The 14657-nt window shown below is 47.5% G+C and overlaps 1 protein-coding gene across 1 annotated transcript in view; it reads right to left on the bottom strand.

Moving 5' to 3' along the window:
* LGALSL (galectin like) overlaps nucleotides 1-13873 on the bottom strand; it is a 39281-nt gene extending 25408 nt beyond the window's left edge. The window contains exon 1 of the mRNA XM_066595488.1: nucleotides 13629-13873. Coding sequence (XP_066451585.1) covers nucleotides 13629-13661 — 33 coding nt within the window. The 5' untranslated portion in view covers nucleotides 13662-13873. The remainder of the gene's footprint in view (nucleotides 1-13628) is intronic.
* Between the last annotated feature and the right edge of the window lie 784 nt (nucleotides 13874-14657).

The raw sequence follows: 14657 nt of genomic DNA on the forward strand, positions 1-14657 counted from the left end.
GTTTCCTTTAAACCTTTGTTAATTTTAGGCTTAGGAGTCCCGTGGACGGTCCTATCCGTGACTGACAGCTATCTCATAGGACCGCCCACTTGACTCCTAAGCCCAAAATGAGCACAGATTTAGATCAATAAAATAAAAGTTATGCTGAATGGTTTCCCATAAAACTATGCATCCATCCCCTCAGCTCCTCCTACTTTATAACATCCACAGGATAGGTGATAAAAGTCTAATCAGTGGGGTCTCAACACTGAGATCCCAACCAATCCCAAGAACGGGGATCCATTAGTTTGAACAGGGCTGACGGAAATGGCCAAGTACAAGCACTTGGCTATATTCAGCAATCCCACTGAAGACAAATGGGGTGGTATCGCACATCTGTGATCACTGCTTCATTCAAGCTTCGCCTTACTGTGGTGGGAGTGGGGGGCAGTAAGTCCGCAGAAAGGAGGAGGGGTGGGCACAGGACCCCTGTTCCTGGGATCGTTGGAGGTCTCAACAATTAGACTTTTAGCACCTATCATATGGACAGATGATAAAAGCCAATCTTGGTACAACCTCTTAAAGGGATTTTCTAGTTTCAGCATATAAGGCATACTAGTAATTATTAGGAAATTATAATACTAGTGTTTCTGGTGGTGCAATGCGCCACACAGCTCTGCTACATGTACATCACACACAGCTCTGCTACATGCACGTCTCACACACAGCTCTGCTACATGTACATCATACACAGCTCTGCTACATGCACGTCACACACACACAGCTCTGCTACATTGTACATCACACACAGCTTTGCTACGTACATTTTTCATCCCATACAACAGAGATCACAACCAGCAGAGTCCTGCGCACACTGATCACTCCCTGGTCATGTGACCCTCGGACTCCTCTCACACAGGTGGCTGATCACATGACAGTGACATCATCACAGGTCCTGTAAGCACACAGCTGTTGTCAGGCTCTGCATGTTTTATGACCTTTGATGACGTCACTGTCATGTGATCAGGGGCGGGGCATGTAACTCACTCACGGACGGGTGGTCGTTAGTATTTTGATTCATTGTTATTGAAAAGTTATGTCATTTCATAATATACTCTGTGTATTCATTTTTTTTTAGAGTTTTCAAGATCTCTGCTTGCAAACATTGAAATGGAACCTTCATTGCTTCCTGAGGATTAAAAATCAGTCCTGGTTATGTGATGCTCAATAAATGAACGGTCCAATAAATCTTTCCCGTTGATACATAAATGTCCGATTGGTGAGGGTGACCACCACCGCTGATTATCATAAGGAACTGGAAGTAGCTCTAGGAAAGCTCTATGCTTATCTCAAAGCCGTTACGTTCCTTTATTTCCTGGGGCCACATGGTCAGCAGTTGGCTATAAAGGGCCAATCATACGGCCACCGAAAAAAGTCAAGTAGAGTCACTGGAGGCCAAGGTGCCCCAAAGCCACTCCATTCATGCAATCACTGGAAGTCATATTTGTTGACCCACCCCGATTGGGATATTAGTGACGTATCCTCCAACCAATTGATGCTTATAGTCAGAAGATGCTATGGTGAAGAACAGTTGTATTCTGCAGTGAAGAGTTATAAAAGTTGGCTGCTGAGTAGCGACCTACATTTTATAGAACAAATTCATGCCACTTTTTTATAAGATGGCATGCTAAACCTTTTACAGTCTATATGGGCATCTGTAACCCTAGACGTGGCAGCCGCCTACTGACAGCTCGCGCCGTAGAGTCCATAAGCCGATTGGATTCACTAAATTGATTCTGACACAAGGATGAAATGTATCATTGTGTGCGCAGCGAGAACGGGTTCTGTTCCCTATTACAGTCCTCCTGCACATGGAACCTGCGTAATAAGATGGCGGTCATCGCGTACGCTGCTAATCAATAGCATAACTAATCACTCAGTGTATTACATTGTTGCAGTACTGTTAGGAGTCGGTATAGCACAGGGTTACGAAAAAAGGGGCTTTTTTTTTTTGCATATACAGATTGACAGTCTATTCTTATACTAGGCCATCATGTAATATGTTGAATATTACCCCAGAAAACCCCACAAAACAGCCATTTTTGTCATCTGGGCGATGTATGAGCCCGTACTGTAACTTGGTGAACTGCCTAGTTTTGTCAGAGTCAGTGTAAATACGGCAAATAGGAATTGACCCGGAGGGGTTCTGTTCGCATATTTGGTATTTCAGCCGCACTTCAGTAGCGGTGAGCGATTCCAGCGACCTGATGGGTTGTTGGGTACACCCCCCCTTTGGAGATGTGTATGAGTGGCTGGCCCGTTAAATAAGCAGCAGCAGGGCTGTAGGAGGGTCGGCAACTAACCCCAACCCCAAACGTAACCCTAAACTTAACCCTAAACCCTAACCCTAAACCTAACTCTAACCCCCGCTGGTCTCGTGACTTGAGAATTGCGGCGTTAGAAAACACTGCGATCGAGCGCAGGTCTGCAAGGCTCCATTAAAATCAATGGGAGCCTTGTACTGCGATTACCGCAGCGTTTAGAATGCCGCGGTAATCACGGTAAAAAACGGATGTGTGAGAGTAGCCTTAGGTTGGATGGCATCATGTGCAGATTTTTCTTTTGGCGCCTCCAAAAAAAACTTTATATATATTATATTGCACTGAAGGGCGGTCTGTCTGCATTGTGCTTGTGCATTAAAGCAGAAAGTAAGCTGCGTACCCACAAGTGAATAAATACTGTACCAGAACCAAGCTCAGAACATAAATAAAGCACCAGAACCAAGCTCAGTATAGAAATATAGCACCAGAACCAAATTTATAATATAAATACAGTATCAGAACCAAGCTCACTACATAAATACATCCCCAAAATCAAGCTCACAATATAAATACAGCACCAGAACCAAACCAATAATAGAATCAAAATTATAACGAATACAGTACCAGAACCAAACACAGTATATAAAAGCAGTCCCAACACCAATAGTATGTAAAAAAAAGCACCAGAACCAAGCTCATAACATTATTACAACTCTAGAACCAACCTCATAACATAAATATCGTACCAGAGCCAATCTAAGTACATTAATACAGCACCAAAATCAAGCTTATCATATAAATTCAGCACCAGAACCAAACTTATAACATAAATACAGCAACAGATTCAAGCTCATAACAAATACAGTACCGGAACCAAGATCAACTGCATAAATAGAGCACAAAATATCCTCACACGTAGATACAATACCAGAACTAAGCTACTAACATAAATACAGCTCCAGAACCAAGCTCAAAAAATAAATACAGTAGATACAGCAGAACTAAGCGACTGGGTTATGGATGCGTAAATAGGCTGACAGCGGTGCCTCAAAACATTATAGGGGCAGGGACAAAGCCAGGAGGAGGATTATCATCTGGCCAGTCAGACCTTAGGGGGGCAATCACCCCCAATGCACATTCTGGTGGCCCTCCCTACAAGCATGTGGCTAGCACCCTGTCCACCTGGATGGGTCGCAAGTAGCAAAGGCCTGCCATGACTAGGGATTTAAGCCTAACCAGAGACTTTGCCATAAGAAAATGACTCCCATGTACAGACAGCTGTTCCAGGGTTAGGGTTCTGATTGGCTTGGTGCAAGGCCTGTCCAATAGGTGGCGCTATAGATGCATTATAACATCTATCATTTGCATAAAAAAAGACGACCACCATGTTACAGTGATGAACTGCGGGATAACGCCTCCATAAAGCAGGGGCTATACGGCCTCCATGCAGCCAAAGAAATCAAATCAAGCAAGAAACGTGCCCAAAATGTAAAAAACAAAGCCCCAAACAGGGCATCCTAAATATGGCGCTTGGCATAATTACATTGATATATGTGCCCCAATGTTAGGAGCACCGACTAGCATTTCGTACAAGGGCCCGATCCATAGCAGCTGCCTTATTGATTCTTAGGACGTGGGATTTAGGCTTGGAAATAGATATTGGCAACTGAGAAGGCTTGGAGCGGCCGAGTGTTTGTTGCCGGTGGCTGTAAGCCTGAGCAGTATGACCGTAGCAGCGGCACTGACCGGCTTATACTGTAAGCTTCTTTGAATTCGGAGAGCGTTAAATCCCTCAAATAAGGAATGAAAAAGCTCAGATTTCTCCTCACGAATGTCGGCCACAATTCTCCTTCTGATCTCTGAAGAAGGACAACCTGGTAGCAGGCGCTGGACACAGACCCTTCAGATTAGGTCTTGAGAAAAGTGACGACCATGCCGGCATACTACTCAATGAACCCTGCTGGGGTCAACACTGGTAACTCATGTGGTGCAGATGGTAAATCAGCAGTCAGTCCTAAGCTCTCGCTCATGACCTGAAGGTCGTGAGTTCAATCCCAACTTGATTCAGGTAGCCGGCTCAAGGTTGACTTAGCCTTCCATCCTCTCAAGGTTGGTAAAATGAGTACCCAGCTTGGTGGGGGGGTAATAAATAAATTACCTGAAAGCCTTGTGGAATAAGTGCCTTCTCTCCTGCCCAGTTCTAGGTATCTACAGGCGCTTAACCCCTTCCTACTTAAATTTTTTTTTTACTTTACCATTCCATATAATATATTGGAAAACCTTGAAAAGTTCAATGTCCTGGTTTCATCGTAGACTATAGAGGCTACGTGTGCCGTCTGCGAACTGTATGCGGCCGTATGGATAAGGCCTTAGTTCTTGTACATCTTGTCTTTAGCTTTGGTATTGAACATATCTTGTCCATATGGATAAATATATATGGACCCCCCCAACTGGTGAATTTGCCGATATTAGATCAGTAGGATGTACTTTTTACCTCTACCGCTGGGTATGGTGTAACTGTTTTATCCCGTACCTCACCGTCTTGTCTTTCACTTCCTCCAATCTCATTTCTTTGTCGCCCAGGTGTGTCTGGCGTCCCTGGTTTACCGTGGTCAGCCATGGTCTTAAGGCAGCAGTTGGGCGCTTGCAAGAACCAATGACATGTCCTGACTGAGGTACGCTGACGTTAAGTGAAGCTTTTCGCTAGAGACCTGGGTTGGAGGAGTTTGCATTAGGCCAGCGCTGAGGTGCAGTCAGTATGTCGATGCTGATGGATGTGATGCCAAAGGGACAGCTGGCAGTTGGTTGGCAGTTAGCATGCCCACAGTATAGCAGAGAGAGATGTATTCGCGTATATACCAGTGTGGTAGACATCTTTCACTTCCATAGACCCTGTGTACTGGGAGAAGCGGGTCTGTACCCATTCCTGAAAAGTTGGGAAAAGTTTGTAAATAGTTTAAAAAGTTGTCCCACGAATTGAAGTTGTCCCCAATCCACTGGATAGGGATAAACTATGTGACTGTGGGGGTTCAACTGCTGTGACCCCCATCGATAATAAGAATTGGTGTCCCTAAGGTCTCCAAATGTATGGACTGAAGGTCACACACATGCACCGCCGCTCCATTCACGTAAACTGGGCATCTGGTGATAGCCGTGCGCTTGACCTCGGCTATGTTCGGTAATCCAATTTCACATCTGTGTCAGGCTGTACTTGTACGGGTGAGTTTCACGCACAATTTCTGTGCGATGCAAGATGCGCGGAAATCTCGCATGAAAAGGACCCATTATTTTCAAGGAGCAGCATGTCCTAATTTTGGGGGCAAATCTGTTCAAGCTTTCACCATTATTTCCTATGGGTGCGCAAAAAAAAAAAAGTAGTGTTGCACCAGGATGTCATGTGATTTGTATGTAAGTGCGATGTGCTGTTTTCCATTATAAGGCCTCATTCACACAACCCTTTTTATGCGGCTATTGAATGTTGCCTGAAAATTGGGACCATGTGAAGCATTGGATTCCAATGCATTCATTTTCATGAGCGATTTTTGGGCACGTGAAAAAAAACGCACCATCAAAACATTAAATCGGTGACCATTTTCAGTCACCGATTTTTCCTCGCTGCGTCCATAGATAGGTCTTGAACTATCTTTTGACAAAAAAAAAATCACTGGAAGCTCCTGGAACTTTCTTCACATGCATATAGAGAGATACAATATGTTTTTCTCGCAAAACGCATTGCAATCGCAGAAAAATCGCAGGTTTATGAGTTCGATATTGGTTTGATTTTCTCGGACTGATATCGCACCCGTATAAATACAGCTTGACGCTTCTTACCCACGATCATCCTACCTCCAAGCCATCAATTGGAGGAGACGGGACAGTTCGGCGCTTAGCTCCGCCCACATCGCACCCCCTCCCATTGTAAAGAACAGCGTGGAGGAGAGGAGAGGTGAGCCTGCGATGGGGAGGGAGGGAAAAGGGGTGACGGCATGGTAGTCTCGGCGTATATGCACTGGGACCCATGCCGTCTGAATGGGAGCACAAACGTTTGATTTGTGCGCCCGTTCACCAGTTTTATCTCTCCCAACGTAGAGTATATCGTCCGGCCGTGAAAACAGCGGCTGATATACACTCGTGGGAAAGAAGCCTGATACTGGAAAACTAATAGCTTATATGCGGACGGCTACAATAGGGGTCATCCCATTGGCCAGCCCAGGGACTCTCTTCGTACACTACAAGGAGATTCTAAGAGCGGACAGCCCCTACAGGCGGGGAGTACCAGACCTCCATGCAGTGGGATTTTGGCTGCGCCCCACGGCGTAATTCCGTTTTGTGTTAAAGGTCCTATAGGCTACCTTCTCGCAGGGCGGAAACGGAAAACATCACATCGCACGGCATGCCATGTGTTTGACTGTCTCATAAAAACAATGGGCAATGCATTCCAAGCAGAGCGTAAAAGTAGGACACGCGGCGATTTTTTGCACCTCTTACCATCGCTGCGAGGGAATAAAACGAAAAAACGCTCATGTGTATGGCTCTATTCAAAAGAACGGAGTACATATTGGCGGGAGTTTTGTGCTCGTTGCGAATGTAGCCTTAGGCTGCTTTCAGGCGTAGTGTAAATGCTGCGGAACTTCCACTCCAGATTTTGCGCGGTAATTACGCAGCATTGGAGATTTCATGCGTGCCGAAAACTGCTGCGTTTTTTCCACATGTGCAAAATGCACACGCAAAAATATGAAATGAGGACGACCCCATTGAAATCAATGAGCTCTACTCTCTGCGTACTGCGCGTATAAAATTTGCGCGTGCAAACATACCTGCGGGTACCCAAAATAAGTCTCACAGACGCAGGCCCCTTCCACCGACACTGTCATCAGTAATATGGCGTTCATACGCGGTAAATGCGTCAAAACCGTCCCCAATGTTTGGCAGTCAGAGGTTTCCTCGCTGCACGTATAGATACATAAAACGCCATTAATATACCGTATGATGCAAATCCAGTCCCTGTTGGACTAATCAGAGCACTTTAATTATTGATGTATCTCAGGGAGCCGGCCCTCGGGAGAAAGACTGATTTAATTACTACAGTTTAATTAAGCAAGAAGGATAAAGACAAGTTTGATCCTCCAAGAGGCGCATAAACTACACGTACCTCAATATGGTGGCGCAAGCCAACATAGGAGCTGGTGAAAGTGCGATTACGTGATCCCACCATATTCCCTTCCAACACTAATATACTGGTCTTACTGGTAGAACGGGCTTTACGCTGCCATATAACATCACAATGCTTTTATACAGACGGCTCGTTGGTAGAAAAATGGCGCAAGTGTTCATCAAATATGGAGCTCAAAACTTTGAGCCTGTTCTGGTCATGCCGCTGTAAAAACGTAATAAGACCATAATGAATGCCCAATGCCCTGGGGTGCTTTCACACAGGGGAACGCGATATCGCACATACAGCCTTGTGATTTTTGACTGCGAGCGCTGCATATTTTAAGAAAAACGTATTGCATCGCTGCGCTTGCGCTATTAAAGGGCGTGAAAATGGCATGTTTTTTCAATAGTAAAGATTGAAAATTCGCATTGCGCTGTCATGAAACTTGCATTTACATGTGAGCGTGATGCGGGGGTTTTTTTTGCCGTAGGAAATAATGAACAATTCTTAAACAAGAATTGCGCAAAAATAGGACATGCAGTGGTTTGGTTTCCTGTGAATTACATACCTGAAATCAATTGGTCATTTTCACGCACAATATCTCGACCACACTGCAGATGTCACACGCGAAAATCACTCGTGTGAAAATCACTCTTTTCCGCACAGCAGAATGTATTTCGATGCGGATTTCATACCGTCTATATGGCGTGAATTTTTCCGCCAACGGAATGGAGTTGTTTGCGCAGCATGTGTGTGCATTTATGGAGTATTTGAGGGCCACATTCTTAAAATGTGTGACTGAGGGCGGCGCTACAAAAGCAGACTGCAAAATATGCCATTTTTTTACGCAGAGAATGAGTGTTCTTTGCGTGCTTGCGCACAAAACTGTGCGTATTTGCGCAGGCACTGCTAGTTCACATGGGTGCCAGAATCACCCCGCTCTGATTTAAATGGTTATTAAGCAAAACGAGGTGCCAGTGGGCGCTGGTTTGCACAGCGTTTTTTGCATACACATGCGTACATATATAAACATTTGCGCACCTCTCATAGACATCTATGGGTTTCTCTGGGGGCGCACCATATACAGCAGGCATTACTTTTTTTGCACCTGCGAGAACCAAGAAATTAAAATGAGCCCAGTGAAATCAATGGGTTCTAGTCTATGCGTTTTGCAAGCCGGATTTTTCCTTGCGCAAAAATACGCTTGCGTGATGCCGCCCTGATATTGCAAATTCTTGGATTCAGCAGGGGGAAAGCATTAGGGCTCCTTCACACAGGCGGATTCGTGCACGTACAATTTACACGCGCGGTACGCAGAGAATAGAACCCATTGATTTCAAAGGGCACAAATAAACCCTGTGATAAAAAAAAGACAGTAAAATATGATGGTACGTGCGCAAAAAAGCGTTTTTCGGTACGCAAAAATGCAGCACTGCTGTGCGCGCAAATGTGCATTCGCTCGTGAGAACAGCGTTTTTTCTACAGGCGGTCTCACATTTGTGCTGGGATCGCCGGTCGGAGGTTCCGTCACAGATCTGGCTCAAAATACCGCTGCATGCAGGTGAAAGCGGACAAAGCCCATTATAGTCAATGGGGTCCGTCCGGCAATGTTCGGTTCTGTCCAGAAACGGCGCCGTTCAGCCGCAGGGATTCCCTTTTTCCGGTCCCAGAATGGAGCTGGGAAGCAGAATCCCCAAAGCAGGTGTGAAACTTACTTTGTATCATATTTACCAAACATGTAAGACCTTCGTAAACATGTTATCCAACAACGATACAATGTTGCAAGTGGTTATAGAAGAAGCGAGTAAAGCCAGAAAACTAAATGACATTCGCAGCGTGGTACGATTCTCAGGCGAATAGCTGGCGGCGCTGGATACCAGAAATAAAAGCCAACTATTTGGTGTTTTTTTAAGATCTTGGCAAACGTTCTTCACCGGGACAACGGCTGGAATCTCAATCCACAAGCTTAGGGGCCATTCTTTACACCAGCCATACCCGTAAGGGCACATTGCAATGGGTATTTGTTAGCTGTGAAAAAAATGGCGCAAACACCAGACTGCGCCAAATGCACAAGATCAGTATACAGACATACGAGAATCCAAAGCAAATTCTATCGGAGCGTGCTCAGTAGTGTCTGATACGTCACAATGACTGACTATGTACATCCGCTCTGGCCTGCGAATCTGCACACAGTTTAGGCATTTCGGCCATGAGGGAAGTGCACAAAAATGCGATTATACTTTAGCCTTGTGGGAGAATACTTTGCAGCTACAGCTTGTACTCTGCACGAGCCACCAGAAAGGCTCACGCACACATTATAGGCCAACGAGGACGTGCACACTGACGGTTTTTCATGCGGACCTACGGTCGATGTGAAAAAACTCATCGTATACATCATTCCTGTCTGTTTCAAGGACAAGAAATACAATGCTGTGTCCGTGTAAAAGCTCATTCCCACGGGTGTGAGAATAAGTATGTATATGTATATATTTACAAATGTGTGTATTTGCGGCATATGCATTTTTTGCAAAAAAAACGCAAGAAGGCGCAGTTGATGTCACTATTTTTAAACCTCCGTTTCCTTCATAAGAAAGCATGCAAGTGCCAACAGACTTTTAATATTGATTTTGGTCCATAAATACAAAATACATTTATGTTTATTATGCACTTAAATGTACGGCGCGGGATTAAAGCTCCTGCAATCTAGCGGAAGCAGGTCATGTTCTCAGCTGTCAGACACAGCCGAAGACCCGCAGGAGAAGACAGAAGCGGTTTTTAACAGACGGGCATGTAGGCTCTAGCACCCTGTTGTACTACCTCTAGCTTAGATACAAGATGTGATAAAGGTGAGCAGGGAGGCTCTAGTACCCTGTTGGGCCGCCTCTAGCTTAGATACAAGATGTGATACAGGCGGGGATGTAGGCTCTAGTACATTGTTGCATTGCCTCGATACAGGCGGGCATAGAGGCTCTAGTACTTTATTGTACCGCCTCTAGCTTGGATTCAAGATCTGATACGGGCAGGTATGCAGGCTCTAGTGCCCTGTTGTACCCCCTTTAGCTTGGATAAAAGATGTGATACAGACAGGCACAGAGGCTCTAGTACCCTGTTGTACCATCTCTAGCTTGGATACAAGATGTGATATGGGGGGCATGGAGGCTCTAGTACTCTGTTGTACCATCTCTAGCTTGGATACAAGATGTGATATGGTGGGTATGGAAGCTCTAGTACCCTGTTGGGCAGCCTCTAGCTTGGATACAAGATGTGCTACTGGCAGGCATGAAAGTTCTATTAACTTGTTGGGTTGCCTCTAGCTTGGATATAAGATGTGATACAAGCGGGCATGGAGGCTCCAGTACCCTGTTGTACTGCTTCTAGCTTGGATACAAGATGTGATACGGGCGGGCATGGAGGCATACAGGTTCTGAATGGTATCCTGCAGTAGATTGCTCCACATGTGCTGTAACTGGGCCTCTAGATCATGCATACTCATAGGCTGTCATCCCAGCTGGTCCAATACATGACCTATTAGTGATGAATCTGGTGACCGGGCGGCCACAGAAGTGTGACAATGTTGTGGGGGCTCCTGTGACCCCCTTGTGTGTGCGGCTGATCATTATCCTGCTGCCTCTTGGAAGCCACCATGAGAGGAACACATGTGGCTGCAGGATGTCCTGAACATATCGCTGGGCTGTCATTGTCCCTCGTACCACTACTAGGGGGGACCGACTGTTATATGCGATGGCTCTCCCAGATCACCACACCAGCAGGGGGCAGTGTGCCACTGCACAGCAAAGGCAGGATTGAGGTGCTCACCCCGAGGTCTCCAGACACAAACATGGCCGTCATCAGTTTGCAAACTAAACCTGTATTTGTTACTGAAGACAACCCGGTCCCACTCCGGAGCGTCCAGTTTCGTCGCTCATGACATCACTGTAAACAAAGGTGATGGTGGGTGTCAGAGGCCGTACATGTAATGGGAGTCGTCAGGCCACGTCCTTCAGCCAAGCACCTGTAAAGGGTTCCAACAGACACAGGGGTGTAACGATAGCGCCACCTGTCTCTATACGGAGCAAAACGAAATAGTTGGAGCTGCTGATGCTTGTTGGATGATCAGATGCTCCTCTCTACTGGTGGTCTGTTGGGGGTCCTGAGCCCAGTCACCTTGTGTGCCCTCACACATCCACTGGTCCCAACACCTACTAACAGTCTGGTCAGACACTCCTCTCTACTAGTGGTCTGTAGGGGGCGTCCTGAGCTCGGACACCTTGCGTGCCCTCACACATCCACTGGTCCCAACACCTCCTAACAGCCTGGTCAGACGCTTCTCTCTACTGATGGTCTGTAGGGGGCGTCCTGAGCCCGGTCATCTTGTGTGCCCTCACACATCCACTGGTCCCAACACCTCCTAACAGTCTGGTCAGACGCTCCTCTCTACTGGTGGTCTGTAGGGGGCGTTCTGAGCCCGGTCCCCTTGTGTGCCCTCACACATCCACTGGTCCCAACACCTCCTAACAGTCTGGTCAGACGCTCCTCTCTACTGGTGGTCTGTGGGGGGCATCATGAGCCCGGTCACCCTGTGTGCCCTCACACATCTGCTGGTCCCAACACCTACCAACAGTCTGGTCAAACACTCCTCTCTACTAGTGGTCTGTAGGGGGCGTCCTGAGCCCGGTCACCTTGCGTGCCCTCACACATCCACTGGCCCCAACACCTCCCAACAGTCTGGTCAGACGCTCCTCTCTACTTGTGGTCTGTAGGGGGTGTCCTGAGCCCGGTCACCTTGTGTGCCCTCACACATCCACTGGTCCCAACACCTCCTAACAGTCTGGTCAGACGCTCCTCTCTACTTGTGGTCTGTAGGGGGTGTCCTGAGCCCAGTCTCCTTGTGTGCCCTCACACATCCACTGGTCCCAACACCTCCTAACAGTCTGGTCAGAACGGCCGGTGGGGGACAATTCGTTTATACAACCATCCAGCTTCTCACATCCCAATAATGCGCCCCTCTCAGACTCTGGTAACGGGGTGAAATCTCTTCTCTGCGTCGTAGAGGCGTCTAGTGGTCAACAAGCTCTACAAGCGGAAGAAGAGACCACTACACACAAGGCGCCTCCGAGAGCCTCTTATAGGCCAAGGGGGAAACCCATTCTAGGGCTTCAGGGACAAGACCATCCATCTAATCACCACAACTCTAATTATTTACAGATCTGCCCGAGATGGAACTACGGGACGGGTTTTGCTGCAAAACAACTTCTAGGGGCACAATGTTTTTTGACAAAGAGTGTATAATAAGTTCAAAAATAACTATGAATTATTATTTTTAACATTCCATATGCTTTCCCCCTAGTAAAATAAGAAAACGGCAATATATATATATATATATATATATTTTTTTTTTTTAACATTGCAGTCAATGTAAAAATATGACCAATATGGCTGTACGTTTCCATGCGCTTAATTTATATATTTTTTCTGATCAAGGAAAAGCTTTAATAAGAAAAAAGCTGTAAAGTTACAAAATGCATCCGATTCTCAAATAGGAAAAAAGCGGATGAAAAGGGTTCAAAACGCATACAGCGCACACGATTTTAAAAAGGCACATTCCTAAAGTGCATGCGTTTTTGATGGACCTTTTTTGCGTACATGAAAATGTATATGAAAGTGACGGCGCGGACGCACCTCACTGTGATCATACCGAACATATCACATGCGTGTCTGTGCTGAAATCCCATGCGGAAACACGGAACACTGCAAAACAAATGCGCCACCTGCATGTGATGGCGGCTCCGGTCAGGGAATAGCGAAACGCGTACGGGATATACAATATAAACTAATAGGAAGTTAAGGTCATCTTATATATATATATATAATGCGTGTGTGTAAATAAATATATCCTCCCCCCCTCAAACACACACACATATATATATCCCACAAATTATATATATATCCCCCCCACACACGTATATATCACCCCCCTACACACAGAGCCCCTCACACCCGGCTGCCCTCCACTGGTAACAGGTTCCCCCTGACGACGGGCAGCAGATCTGTGAGGGCACAGCAGGCACGGAGCGGCTGGCACCGACTGGCAGCAGGGCCCCACCCCCTCCACTTTAGGTGATGCAGGTACATACCTGCTGCCCCCGTGTCCTTCTACCCCAGAAGCCACTTACCATCGTCTCCCTCTCGACCAGGGACCCCGCCATCTTGCCGAGCGGTGTGTAGGTGGTGCGGAGGGACGGGGTGAGCCAGGCAGCAGGAGGGTGGCAGCAGCCGGGCACAGGAGGGCAGAGCCGGGCTCAGCTCAGGATCACACTGCAAGGAAGAAGCCGAGGCTCAGTGACCTGGCAGACTGGAAAAGCTGAGGAGAGGGAGGCGGTGATGGCGGAGGAGGAGCGCAGGCGGCTCTCTGGAGCTACAATAAGGCGATGTGTGTGGTGATGCAGGCTGGGCATGTATGAGGAGGGCACCTCTACTGCCACCACCACAGCCCTGCCCTGCCACCAGGGGAATCTACAGGCTGGGCATGTGTGAGGAGGGCACCTCTACTACCACCACAGCCCTGCCCTGCCACCAGGGGAAGCTACAGGCTGGGCATGTGTGAGGAGGGCACCTCTACTACCACCACAGCCCTGCCCTGCCACCAGGGGAAGCTACAGGCTGGGCATGTGTGAGGAGGGCACCTCTACTACCACCACAGCCCTGTCCTGCCACCAGGGGAAGTTACAATCTGGCATGTGTGAGGAGGGCACCTCTACTACCACCACAGCCCTGCCCTTCCACCAGGGGAAGTTACAGGCTAACATGTGTGAGAAGGGCTCTTCTACTACCACTAGAGCCCTGCCCTGCCACCAGGGGAAGCTACAGGCTGGGTAAGAGTGAGGAGGGCACCTCTACTGCCACCACCACAGCCCCACCCTACCATCAGGGGAAGCTACTGGTTGGGCATGTGTGAGGAGGGCACCTCTACTACCACCACAGCCCTGCCCTGCCACCAGGGGAAGCTACAGGCTGGGCATGTGTGAGGAGGGCACCTCTACTACCACCACAGCCCTGCCCTGCCACCAGGGGAAGCTACAGGCTGGGCATGTGTGAGGAGGGCACCTCTACTACCACCACAGCCCTGTCCTGCCACCAGGGGAAGGTACAATCTGGCATGTGTGAGGAGGGCACCTCTACTACCACCACAGCCCTGCCCTTCC

Source organism: Eleutherodactylus coqui, chromosome 3 (genome assembly GCF_035609145.1).
Source record: "Eleutherodactylus coqui strain aEleCoq1 chromosome 3, aEleCoq1.hap1, whole genome shotgun sequence".
NCBI classification, from domain to species: Eukaryota; Metazoa; Chordata; class Amphibia; order Anura; family Eleutherodactylidae; genus Eleutherodactylus; species Eleutherodactylus coqui.